Consider the following 12,885-nt stretch of genomic DNA (forward strand, 5'->3'; position numbering starts at 1 on the left):
TTTTGGTTCATATTTTAAAAACCCCCAACCTTTTCTCAACATTTATGTTGAACTTTTCTTGACTAATACGTTTTGCTCTCTGTGGTGTTCTGTTATTAATGGTCAGTTTATAATAAAGGCTAAATTCAGATAAAGTTATCAAACTAAATAATTTAGAGCCGTCAGTCAACTGTATTCTGACTGAATGCTCCATAAATAATCTGGCACAGCAAAGATTAATTAGTGAATTTAGTTTGATTTAATTTCTCCCTGTGGATTATTTGGATCCTGGTAAACAAGCATTTTAACTTTAACATCATTTGATTGGAACGTATAGCAGTGACCACAGCCTCCACAACAATCCGGTCAGGGTTGATAATTAACCCGCTAACATGGGGGTGGCAGTTGTTGGGTCCACTACGCTGAACAGCCTGAGGAAGGTTGATCACATCTGGATTTTCTTTTATTATTCTCCGTTTTTCATCTCCTCTTCTCAAGCAAAGTCCAGGTGAGTTTGGGTCAGTTTGGGCATTTCATCAGAACTTTGTCTGATTGGTTGTTTGGGGAGAAATCAGTTACATTAATAAAGTCTTTTTTGTAAAGATTAACAATGAGTGTAATAAATGTATCCAGATCATCCACTGATCTCTGAATTATGATTGTTGCGGAGAACCTGAGCTGTTGGAAAGTGTTTGTGTTTTCATGCTCAGTTCAGTGTTTTCTGCTTTGTGTTTATTCAGCGTACTGCCGTTCAGCCAAAAACGGTTCTGAAACACTAACCTTTAGTCTCCTGGTAAACACAGCCGCCACATCTGAACCATCCACTGGTTCCGACCCGGACCGACCCGTCTGGGCTCTGCACTGACTGGATATTTACGTAATCGCTGGTTCTGAAAGCTGTTGGCCAGTTTGGTGTAAAACAGGATGTTAGGAAATCTGATTGTTCTAAAATCTAATGGATCACATGACAGAGTGGAGAAATGGAGGTGGATCCAAAACTTTAACCTGGAGGGTCTCATAGTTACATCAGCACAATAACAAGAGTTTGGTTCTGCTCATTTTGATGATCATAGTTTACAAAGGATGAAAACCCAAAATACATGTTACACACGCCGGGACCTCAACGATCAAGCCATACATCACATCATTTCCTGCCATTAGCACATGCTGGACAGGTCTAGTTAAAGTCTGCCAAGGCTGAACAGAACATTCCCTTTTACATGCCTGAATTTAAGAATCGATGTTCAGAACCAAAGACGAACACTGCTGACCAAAAAGTTAGTTCTTCTAATGCTATAGCACTAGACAAAAACAGTATTTAGTTGAAACAAAAGCTAATCCTTATGGTTCAATATGAACAATATGAATTGAACCATATGGATACCCAACATGTTGATGACACAACATGCACTACAAAACAGTACATAGGAGAAGCTAGGCGCACTAGATGAGATAATAAAGTGCTAAATGAAAAACTATTTCTTAGCGCATAAGCGGATTAGCGAAAGTGTGCTGACCACTGTCCAGAGCTGGTGTTCAGTCATGTCTCTGTCTGTATTTCCAGGCTGGCCCTCTGGAAATGAAGCTGCGTCTTCTTCTGCTGCTGCTGTGCCTCAGTCGCCAGGGACTGACCGTAAGAAGAACCGACTCGTGGCGTTTCTCTCGTTAGCATTCGTGTCTGAACTCTGTTGATGTCTGTTCAGGAAGAGCCCGCCACAGCAGCTCCTGAAGTCTCTCCAGTCACAGATGAGGAAGAGGAGAAAAATGTCAGTAACTGTGGCAGAATATTCACCCATGAGGAACACCGGGCGATAGGGGGCGCTATAGAGCAGTTGGGGTTGAAGATCCTTGAGAAGCTTGCTATCAGCCCACAGCAGCCCAACGTCATCCTCTCCCCTCTCAGCCTGATGTTCGCCCTCGCTCACCTCACCTTAGGTTCGCAAGCTTCATTTTCCAGATTGAGTCTGAATTTAAACTGAATTATAATGTTGCAGATTAATGCTAACACGCTAACAAGTATCATTTATCTTTCCTAAGGTTCCCGCAATGAAACCGAGAAGCTTCTCCTACAAAGTCTTCAGGCCCACAACTGGCCATGCTTCCATCATGCCCTGGGAAGCCTTGTGCCTCATCTAACCCACAGGTCACTGGAGGTGGCGGCACGCATGTACCTGAGGCCAGGTGGGACATCAGCGGTGGTGGTTCCTCGCATCAGCACACATTAGTAACTCTCGTTCTTTCCTCTTCCTCACCTCAGGATTTGAAGTGAAGCTGTCATTTGTTGAGGAATCTCTGGCCAGGTATCGGTTATATTTGGGAACCAAACCCTTACAAAGATAACAGAAGGGGGAACTGGACTACAGTGTATTTAGACAAACTGGATCAATCTTTCATCAAAAATAATTTTCCACACCAGACTTTTGAAAGATCTGGTTTGATGCATTGAGAAGTTTGTAATTATTTAAACAACCATCTTTTATGTGGTCTGGTCTATGCCAGATCTGTTTTCAAACCGTTTTACTGTTCAGGTATCGGTCCCAGCCCTTCCCTCTGGTCTCTGTGGATGAGGTCAACCAATGGGTGGAGAACGTCACCAATGGAAACATCCCCAACTTCTTGGAAAGCATTCCACATGACGTGGTGCTAATGCTCATTAACGGTGTTTACTTCAAAGGTGAACCCTTCTATCAACCCCTCACCAATTAAAAGTGTATTGTAGGGTGTTGGAAGAGGATGACCTCACCTACACGTTCCCCTGAGTTTGAACTGAAACCATAGGAGTCATATTTAACAAAAGAAGTCTGCATGTTGACCTTGATTAAAAGTTGTTTTTGCTGTATCTGTTTGTCAGGTGAATGGAAGACCCAGTTTGACCCTCAGGTGACCTCAAAGGGAGTGTTTTATCTTGACAGCCAGAACTCAGTCTCAGTGGACATGATGAAGTCTGCCCAGTATCCTCTACGCCTGATGGACGACCCTCAGCTGCAGGCACAGGTATCACAACCCCATACATCATGGAAATCTGATGCTGGGGTTAGTTTCTAGTGAACATCCAAACAAAATGAGTCTTTGTCCTTTGCAGGTTGCCAGCTTCCCCTTCAAAGGAAACACCAGCTTCCTAGTCATCCTTCCCATAGGAAACGTCTCATTGGTGCTTCCCAAGCTAAATATTTCTGACCTCTACAGTCGTCTACCTCAAGAAAAATCAATGCAGGTCAACGTACCAAAGATGAAGCTCCAATATCGACAGGAGCTTGAAGAGGCACTGACCAGCATGGGTGAGGGTAGAGAGCCTTGTGGCACCTCATTGGTTAGTCATACAGGTAGACTGATGCATGTTGAAGTATTTCAGGACTAACTGTGGTTCTATTGGTTAGCAGTGACACAGACTGGAAGCCTCATAGTATGGTAGTATGCAATGCAGATACGTCATGATGCGTCCAGTCACCCCTTCTTGTTGAAGGAACTTCTGCATCACTGCATCAGGACGTAGAATAGACTTGACTGTGAATCACCATGGATCAATCCAAACCATTAATCTGATGATGTAAACATCTTTTTCCTCCAACACCGTGTTTCCATACTTCAAGAGTCAGTATTTAGTACCAAGACACTGATCATCTTATAGCACCAACAGGGTGATGTCCAGCTCTGGTCCAAATGGCCCACTGCAGGTTTTAGATGTCACTCTGCATATGCACCAATTCAAAGGTCATTAGCAGGGTCCAGTACAACCAGCTGACAGAGTCAGGACACATGTACATATGCCAATCAGGCATAAGATTATGATCCCTAACAGGTGATAACATTTTCATTAAGCCACCTGTCAAAAATGGGACGTATCAGGCATCAAGTGAGCATTTTGTTCTCAGAATTGATGTCTTAGAAGGAGGAAAAGGAGGTCTACCATGATCAAGTTTAAGGAAGGAACAGTGGTGAACCAAGAACATAGTCATGGCTGGTCAAGGTTTAGTTAGGAGGAATGATTGTTGGCCCATGTGGGCCGTCAAATGAGTTGTTTTGGTTCTGACAGGAAGATGTCTGAGCACCCAGTGCAGTAAGATATTAGGTACCCATGACTTCCCCTGAAAGAGGCAACAACGAGCAGGTGAACACCAGAACTAGACCATGGAGCAAAGAAGGAAGGTGTCTGTTCTGATCCGTGTTTTGGTTTCATCACATGGATGTTGTGTTGTTTCCTGAGGAAATCACATCACCAGAAGAAGAAGGCAAGCAGGAGGCAGTGTGATGGTTTGGGCATTGTTTTTTCTGGGAGAATCAGCCTTTAGTGAAGGTGTCACTCCAAAAATATTATTCATCACCAAGCTAAGCAACAGGTTATGCACCCTTTGATAGGCACAGCATTCCCTGCAGGCTGTGACCTCCTTCAGCAGAATGATGCATCCTCACACAACAAAGAATGGTTCCAGGATCACAAGAGCCTGCTTGAAGTGTTGGCCTTGCCCCCAAATTTAAGAATCAGCAACCTGTTGGAAATACTGGACAGAAAAGTTTGACCCGTGAAGACCCAACTTGGGAACTTCCAGAACTTAAAGGATACCAGATGACACTGCAGAGGTCCAGTGGAAAGAACTGATGGTGTCAGTGGAGTCCCTGCGTTGGCAGGTCAGGCCGTCACCTTATTAGGCAGGTGGTAATAATGTTATGCCTTATAGGTGTAGAATGTGTGAGGAAGGGACAAGTACTGATCTGTCCTCTGAAAATAGCCAATCTGCTGGTGGTTGTGTGGTTTCCTGCTGTGAGGGTCTGGTCCAGTGCTCCTGTAGCACCATAGACACTCTGGAGGACATTATGTATTTACATCTCTGTTGAGTTTTTTTCTCCTGTTGTGCTTGTCTGTCAGGACTTGGCTCCCTGTTTTCGGGTCCGGACCTCTCTGGGATTTCTGAGCAGCCCCTCAGGGTGTCGAGCGTCCGTCACGCCACCACCATGGAGCTCAGCGAAGAAGGTGTCGAAGCGTCCGCCACCACCGTGGTGACCGCGATGCGCTCCATCTCCCTGTTCTCTGTCAACTCCCCTTTCCTGTTTGCCCTTGTTGATGACTTCTCTCTGGCCCCTCTGTTCATGGGCATTGTCACAAACCCCGCCCCCGACAACGACCCCATGCCTAACGACGACCCCAACGGGAACAACACCATGAACGACCAGCCTGGAACCGAGGCGGCCAGGGAAACAGATCTGAACGTCGAGCTCAACAGGTTGCCAGCAGAGGGCAGCACTCTTCAGTCCTGCAGCGCCCCTGGTGGGGGGAAGGAGCAGCTGCAGCAGGTCGATGAACAAGATGGCAGCAGCAGTAAGACTCAAGGAGGCGAGCCCTGCTCCAAACCAGAAATCTTAGTCCCAGTGTGAAAAAAATCATAATAAAGAAATTATGCAACATCTCTTCAGATAAATAGAGACTCCGACGTCTCCCTTTCAGGTCAATACAACCAATAACTTACAGTGACTAGATAACAGACTGGACGGCTTCTGTAAACCCTCTGAAAGCTAAGTTAGCTTGTTTCATGTCTCACTGTTAGAAGACAGACGCATCACGTGATCGTAGTTTAGCTAAAAACCACAATATTCTGCCCTGACTAATGTTTTTATGATTTACATGTTCTGTTTTTACACAACGTCTGTTCTTTATTAAATTTCAAAAATATCTCCCAGCGAGTAAAAACAGCCTCTGATAGGAAATATTGTTGGTTTTTTAAAACTGCTACCAGGTTCATCAGTAACTGTGAAATAAAATACCTTATTGTTGTAAAGAGGTTTGGATACATTCATCTGATTCTACATATAAACATATAAACATTCACGAAGTGCAAAACCTCATAAAAACAAACAATAATGAAATGATCTGGCAGCTGATTGGTTGGCATTTGGACCCTTCATTTAAATAAACTTTACGTTTTTATTGAATAAGGTTTGTTCTTTTTTTTTTTTTTTTAATCCATTTTGAACTTTTCTGGCTAAATCAGTGAGAAACATTAAAACAGAGGAAACTAAGTTTATCTGCTTCCAAAGCTAATAAAAGGAAATTTGTAGATTAAATGATAAATGTTGTGAAAAGGTTTTATTTAACATAAACTAAAGCTGAATGAAGCTTCGTAAAGAGAAGCAGTGTGCGCGCCCCCGCGCCCCGTGTGCTCGCCGCCTGTGCGCGACCCCGCGGGTCCACCAGTCTCCGCAGCAGACAGACAGACTGACAGACAGTAGCAGCAGCGACGTGGACCGTCCGGACCGGAGAGGTGAGTGAACTGTTGCTCCTCTCTTTTGCGTTTTCCCCGAAACTGAAATTATCCGCTGATGGTCAAAAAGGTGCAAACTGGACCCAGGCTCCAGTTTGCAGTTTTGGGTCCAGTGACTCAGAACTGTCAGAAAGACACTTGGTGCTTATTTGGACCGCTTTGATTGAATTTTTACATTTAAATCCGAAGCAAATCCTTCCAGTTTTTATGCTCGTTTTTTTTTCTGAGAGTTGTGCTGAAAAACGAAGTCTTCCTTCTGCGCCGCGGAGCCAAAAACTGCAAACAGCTGCGGCGTTTTTCCACTACGAGGTTTATATAATGTGAAACAGCAGCAGCTCTGGTCCAACTTCAACCATCAGAACCACGAGAACCTCTGAAGAACTCTCATATTTATTCCTGTATGCCTTCAACTGTTTTCATATTTCATATTTCATGATCTAATTCTGATTCCACACGAAGTAAAATATTTGACATAAAATGTTTTACCAGTTAAAAGCCGAAGTAGGAGGGAATTTCCCTGGGAAAACTTTCCATTCCAGGTTTGGGCTTCATGTATTTTAGAAACAATTAATGATTGTTGGTTAAGGAGACCAAACAAACAAGCATGGTGGTGGAGGAGTGATGATGTGGGCTCGTTCTGCACACACTGAGGACCGATGATGTGAGACGACGATTCTGGTAATAAACCATAAGATCAGGACGGACCTGGCGGACAGAACGAGGCGCTGGGCGAGGTTAGTTTGTTTCTGTTGAGCTTCATGTCAGGAAACGTTGAATCACTTTCTCCGCTCCACAGCTCTTGTTTTCGTTTCGAGTCTTAGAGGGAAAAAAGCTGCTTCCTGGCTCCATCTGGGTTTCCCGTCATTCCTGTGTGGTCTGAGGTTTGGTGTGAAGAAGGTCCAGATGTGAGCAGAATGCAGCCATTGTGCAGCGGAGGCTGTAATCACAGCGTCTGCTGTCTGTGTCAGCTCAACAGAAACGCCCTCTGTCTCCTCCTGCTGAAAACAGGTTTCTGACCTGTGAGGAAAACGTCTCCTCGGCAGATGTGGACTCAGTTCATTTCAGTTCATTTCTTTGCTCCAGTTCACAACAAAAGCCTGGAGATGATTTACAGAAGAACTCATTTCAGACTTTCAGCATTCTCTCCTCCTGACCAGCAGGGGGTGACAGTAGACAACCACCTGTGTTGTGTTGTGTTGTGTCGTTGCCTTTACAGCAATCCCTCACACTGAGCATGCATGTAGCGACAGTGGAGAGGAAAACCTCCAGCAGAACCAGGTCCAGGGCTCAGATCCAGAACTGGGCTCAGTACCAGCGACAGACTGGCTCTGAGAGAAGACACAACAAGAACCAGGAGAACTTTATATGTTAAAGTAAAAAGTTCAGAGCAGGAGAGGAGAGTGATCAGGTGATGGCAGCATCATGCAAGCTGATGCTCCGCCTCCAGGAAGGAACCAACCAATCAGAAGCCAGAGCAGGTGTAACTTCTATAGAGAGAAAATAACTGAACATAAGGTTAACAGTTGAAATAACAGCAAGTACAGCAGAATGGAGAGTAGTAGGAGAAGAAAACAAGGGAAGTGGTGAGTTTGTCCTGCAGCAGAACAATAGAGACGCATCAGGACAACCTCAGGTCTTAGAGAGAGGCAGAACAGGAAGTCATGTGATTCTTCATGGCGTTCATCTGCTTGTTTTTCAGGATGATGCGAACAACGTTCCTGCTGGCGTTGGCAGCCGTCCTGAGCTTCTGCTGGGCTCAGGTAACCACAGAACGTCTCCTCGTGTTTCAGGGTCTTCAGCTTCCTGCAGCTTTTACTCTGTTTAATTCATGGAGTGAAAACGTTCAGTTTGTGGTTTCTGTTGCTGCGTTTCAGTAAAAACCTCCTGCTGGGTTCAGATCCCAGTCTGGGTCTTTTTGCATGTTCTCCCTGAGCATGTGAGGGTTTTCTCTGGGATCCAGGACCTGGAGAGTTGGAAAGTGTGTGTGTGTGCATTGGTGGTGTGTGTGTGCCGGTCGTCCCCAGTGAGTATAATCAAGGTTAAAAACTGTATTATCCTGCTGTCCTGGCTGGTAATGTAACATATTAAATATATGTATTGATAGCATACGGTTACAGCTATGATCATCTTTGGGCCATCAGAAGATTTTTGTGTTGAAAAGGGAAATTATGACAGAGAGATAATTCAGATTTGATGTTGGGATAAACTGAAAACAAACAGACGAAACCAATACCAACAACTTTTACAATCTGCAGACAAGTTTGGTTCATTTATGATGAAGTGTGTTTAGAGTTTTTAGCTTGTTTAGCAGGTCAGATTGTTTGAATGTAATCATTTAAATGAAACTTGGTAAATGTGAAACTGTTGTGCACATGGCTCATTTTCCTGGTGAGAAAACTAAACCAGTTTAGAAGGAGAAGTTCCAGTTGCACATCTCCAGTGGAACTGGTTCCAGTACAGACATTTGTCACCTCCAGGATTCAGTTCTGGTTCTGCTCAGTAAACCCAGCTGTGAAGCCAGAGCTGGGTGTGGCGCCGGTCCGTTCTGATGGTTCTGTCCCGGTTCTGTGCAGTCGGACTCCGGCGGTGAGGAGGCGGCTGTGGAGGAGGAACATGTGGAGCTTTTCACCACGCCCGCCACCAAGATGGGCGCCGCCACCTCGGACTTCGGCTACAACCTGTTCCGGGCTTTGACGAGCCGCGAAACTTCGGCCAACCTGTTTCTGTCTCCGATCAGCGTGTCTTCGGTTCTGACCCAGCTGTCCATGGGTGAGTGTACTGGCTCTAACTGGGCCTGAACCAGTTTGCTTTGATTGTTCCCCTCAGTCAGGAACCTTCAGGCATTGAAGCATCGTCATAACCAGCTACTCTGCACTTCCCCTCCTGTCCTGCAGGGGGCTCAGAGAACGCCCAGAGGCAGCTGTACCGGGCGCTCCGGTACCACAACCTGCAGGACCCCCAGCTCCAGAATACCCTGAAGGACCTGCTGACCACGGTGAACTCCTCAGGCAAAGGCCTGAGCTCGGCCGCTCGGCTCTACATGACGCGACGTGAGTCCATGTTTATGATCCAAACAATTTAAAAGGTTCTGGTGTCTCTGACTTACTGAAAGAGTTCAGATCTTCTAGAAAAACCCAAAGCCATGCCGACCCATCGCTCCTTTGGTTTTCAGGACTCCGCCTGAAGCAGGATTTCTTCAAGCTGGTGGAGCAGCAGTATGGCGTCCGCCCCAAAGCGCTGTTGGGTGGAGCCAAAGACACGAAGGAGATCAATGATTGGGTGTCTCAGCAGACGGGAAGGAAGGTCCAACAGGTCCTGACCAAGGGTCTCCCTCGAACCGCCGGCGTCAACGCCATCAGCGCCGCCTACTTCAAAGGTATCGACCATTCATGAAGGAAGACGAAAAACCTGGTTTGGTGTTTAAATGTGACAGACGGAGGAGTTTCCTAAAGATCAGACCGGACTCACATTATGGTGACAAGAAGTTTAGAACCAGTTAGACAGGCAGGAGAAATGTTCAGGGAGAAAGTGTTAACTGTACAACAATAACTGGGCCTGAACCAGTCATAATAATACAATAATAAAGTTGTAGTATTACCAGAATAAAGTCATAGTAATATGACAATAAAGTCGTCATAGTAACAGCTATTTTTTTCACAGAATGACTTTTTGTTTTTTTCTGGTAATATTGCCTCATTGCTAATATCGTGAGTATTCTTGCAGTTAATATTTTCAGTCTTAGTCTGACTCTGATACTTCATCGTAGATCATTGATCATCAGAGTTATCAGTGAGTCGGACCGGCAGACGGAGAATATTTCACATCAGCAGCAGCGGTATTAATGCTTCCTGACGTTTGGCGGTCAGACCCTGCAGGGTTGTCGGTTCCAATGCCGGACCCTGAGAGAGCCACCGGCTGTTACAGCAGCCAGAACCGGACTGACGTCTGGGTTTTCTTCCAACAGGGGGATGGGTGACCCGCTTCAGTCAGGGCGGAGTTGAGCAGGACTTCCAAGTGGAAAACGGTGCTCCGGTCCGTGTTCCCATGATGCAACAGGATAACTACCCGGTGAAGATGGGCGTGGACTCGGACCTGAGCTGCACTGTGAGTGTTGTGAGCAGCAGAGCCGAGGAGCTGTTGGCAGAGATCTCAGGAATGCTGTGGTTCCTCCTGCAGATCGCTCAGATCCAGATGCAGAACGACGTCAGCATGTTTGTCTTTCTGCCCGACGACGTGACGACCAACACCACACTGCTGGAGGAGAGTCTGACGGCCGAGTTCGTTCAGGACCTCTCCATGGCGCTGCAGCCGGCTCTGGTGTCCCTGACGCTGCCTGTCCTGAGGCTTAGTTACTCCACCGACCTGCTGCCACTGCTTGGCGACCTCGGTGAGTCACCCAGAGGAGCAAAGACTTTCCATTTCACTCAGTCCATGACTGAGGAGGTCTCTGGTTCTCTGACACAGGACAGACAGTCCTGAGGGAAAGTTAAGGGACTTGTCAGTGAAACTGGGGAACCCGGCAGAACATTCAGCCACACAGCTGACTGACTCCCAGCATTTAAAAGCAGAGGTGTCTGGTTTGTGCAAGGCAGTGGTTACCCAGTGGGACACCATGGAGCATCAGTCGATCCTCACTCTCCTCATTCCTTCCTGCAGGCCTCAATGACTGGTTGGACAACCAAGAACTGGAGAAGATCTCAGTCCAGTCAGCCAAACTCACCAGCATCAATCATAAGGTTGTCATGGAGACGGCGCCCGAAGGAGTCCAGTACCCCAGCGCTGTCTTGGTGCCCTCCCACCTGACGTACCGAGTGGACCGGCCCTTCGTCTACCTGATCCGAGACGAACCGTCAGGAGCACTGCTGTTCATCGGGAAGGTGGTCAACCCCAAAGTCCTGACAATTTAACACACACACAGACACGCCCGCACACACAAATATACACACACACATACACCCCCACACATACGCACACGCACGCACACCCACACACGTTTGCCTGACTATCTTTGTGGGGACTTTCCATTGACTTCCATTCATTTCTACAGCCTAATCCAAGGATTAGGCTGTAGAAATGAATTGAATTGCCCTTATCCTAACCCTATCATACCTAATCCTAACCCTAACCAAAACTCAATTCACACCTTAGTCCTAAATCTAACCCCTGACCCAAAAACAGTGTTTTCCCTTGTGGGGACCAGGCTTCGGTCCCCACAAGGAGCACTCCCCACAAGGTATTACAAACAAACGTGCGCACACCCACCCACACACCCACACACACTCTTAGCAGGTCCTAGGAGGGGTTCCAACTGTTTGTGATGGCAGATGGTTCGAGAATATTTGATCTTATTTTTCATGTTGAAACACAGTTGGATCATGCTAATCTGAGAATACTCCTGAAATAATCCACATTAAGAAATGTTTTGTAAGAAATCAGATATCGCCATTTGTTTTAATAACAATAAACATGACAATAAACTCCAGCACGTTTTGTGGTGTTTTCTGATGTTGGACATGAGCCGGTCAGGATCTCGTTTCGGTTGGAAGTGAGTATGAAGTTATTAGCAGGAACTAAGCCAGGTTTTTAAGTATTGGTGTGATGTCTACAGGTTTTGAATTGTCAGGAACAGAACCAGATATGAGGGAACGAGAGGCCAGAGTGACGGGATATGAGACTTAGGGTTAAAGTTTGACCAACTTTATGCAGACGGTCAAATTTAGTGGAGGACTCAGATTCATGAACAACTGAAGATGTTTCAGCAGGTTTTCCGAGGAAAACAGCAGATTTAAATAAATCCCAGCCGCAATCACCTTTAGTCATGACTGCGGTACTCAGCATGTGATGCGCCTCTGTCTCCACCAGAGGGAGACAAACAGCCTGTAAACCCAGAAACCAGAACAGAAGAAATCTGGTTTCTGTAATGTTTTCTTTTCTTTTCATGTCTTTTTCTTCTTCTGAACCTCGGTCTCTTTTCTGCTGATAAAATAATAAAAATGATTGAAAATCTAAGAGGAAATCTTTGCAACTGTTTGAGTTACATAAACAAAACTGCCTTCTGCCGAAAGATAAAACAGAGGAAGGAAAGCTTCCAGCCTGATGGACTAAAATCCAGTTTACCTATAAGCTTTATTTATGTCTTTAGAAATCTTCAGATTTCATATCAACACAGGGAAAATGAAACTCCGGACTGTCCTGCACCATACCGTCCAGTAGAGGGCAGTTTAACTCTTCTGGCCTCCTGGACATTTTGTTCTGGGTCTGGTTTAAATTTGATCAGCTCAGAATCTCAAGTATATTCGTGTAAAAAAGAGAAGATTTATCCCGGTTGTTTATTTTTGGGTTAAATTTTTATGTTTGTTCCTCTTTTTGTCTTTTAAACTAAATCTGGCTGATTTGTTTGCTGACTTCCAGGACATTTTAATTAGATTAATTAGATTTTCATATTTTTCAAACCTCTACCTTTAAGATGTAATTTATTTTAATTTATTTTAACAGGTAAATAGGGACAGTTTTCTTCTATGGAAAAATTTAACTTTTAAACAACATTTCACTACGATACGATGCTAAACGGTTCAGTTTGTTTTAATGAATATGTGGAGTCTGAATGGGGGTCAGATCTACCAGAACCAGAACCGGCCCGGACCGTTCTGCT

General features: G+C 45.4%; 2 protein-coding genes across 2 annotated transcripts; both read left to right on the plus strand.

Moving 5' to 3' along the window:
- Nucleotides 1-374: 374 nt before the first annotated feature.
- serpinf2a (serpin peptidase inhibitor, clade F (alpha-2 antiplasmin, pigment epithelium derived factor), member 2a) lies at nucleotides 375-5,753 on the plus strand. The gene is made up of 9 exons (XM_032575590.1): nucleotides 375-487; nucleotides 1,544-1,612; nucleotides 1,683-1,914; nucleotides 2,017-2,160; nucleotides 2,237-2,279; nucleotides 2,508-2,653; nucleotides 2,831-2,973; nucleotides 3,062-3,257; nucleotides 4,844-5,753. Exons 2-9 carry the CDS (start codon nucleotides 1,559-1,561, stop codon nucleotides 5,347-5,349), a joined length of 1,464 nt encoding a protein of 487 aa, XP_032431481.1. The 5' UTR covers nucleotides 375-487; nucleotides 1,544-1,558; the 3' UTR covers nucleotides 5,350-5,753.
- Nucleotides 5,754-6,130: 377 nt separating this feature from the next.
- Nucleotides 6,131-11,198, plus strand: serpinf1 (serpin peptidase inhibitor, clade F (alpha-2 antiplasmin, pigment epithelium derived factor), member 1). Its single transcript, XM_032577262.1, has 8 exons — nucleotides 6,131-6,233; nucleotides 7,933-7,993; nucleotides 8,807-9,002; nucleotides 9,128-9,283; nucleotides 9,406-9,609; nucleotides 10,198-10,337; nucleotides 10,410-10,620; nucleotides 10,890-11,198. Exons 2-8 carry the CDS (start codon nucleotides 7,934-7,936, stop codon nucleotides 11,138-11,140), a joined length of 1,218 nt encoding a protein of 405 aa, XP_032433153.1. The 5' UTR covers nucleotides 6,131-6,233; nucleotide 7,933; the 3' UTR covers nucleotides 11,141-11,198.
- Nucleotides 11,199-12,885: the final 1,687 nt, after the last annotated feature.

The sequence above is a fragment of the Xiphophorus hellerii genome, chromosome 11, assembly GCF_003331165.1.
Source record: "Xiphophorus hellerii strain 12219 chromosome 11, Xiphophorus_hellerii-4.1, whole genome shotgun sequence".
In the NCBI taxonomy this organism is placed as follows: Eukaryota; Metazoa; Chordata; class Actinopteri; order Cyprinodontiformes; family Poeciliidae; genus Xiphophorus; species Xiphophorus hellerii.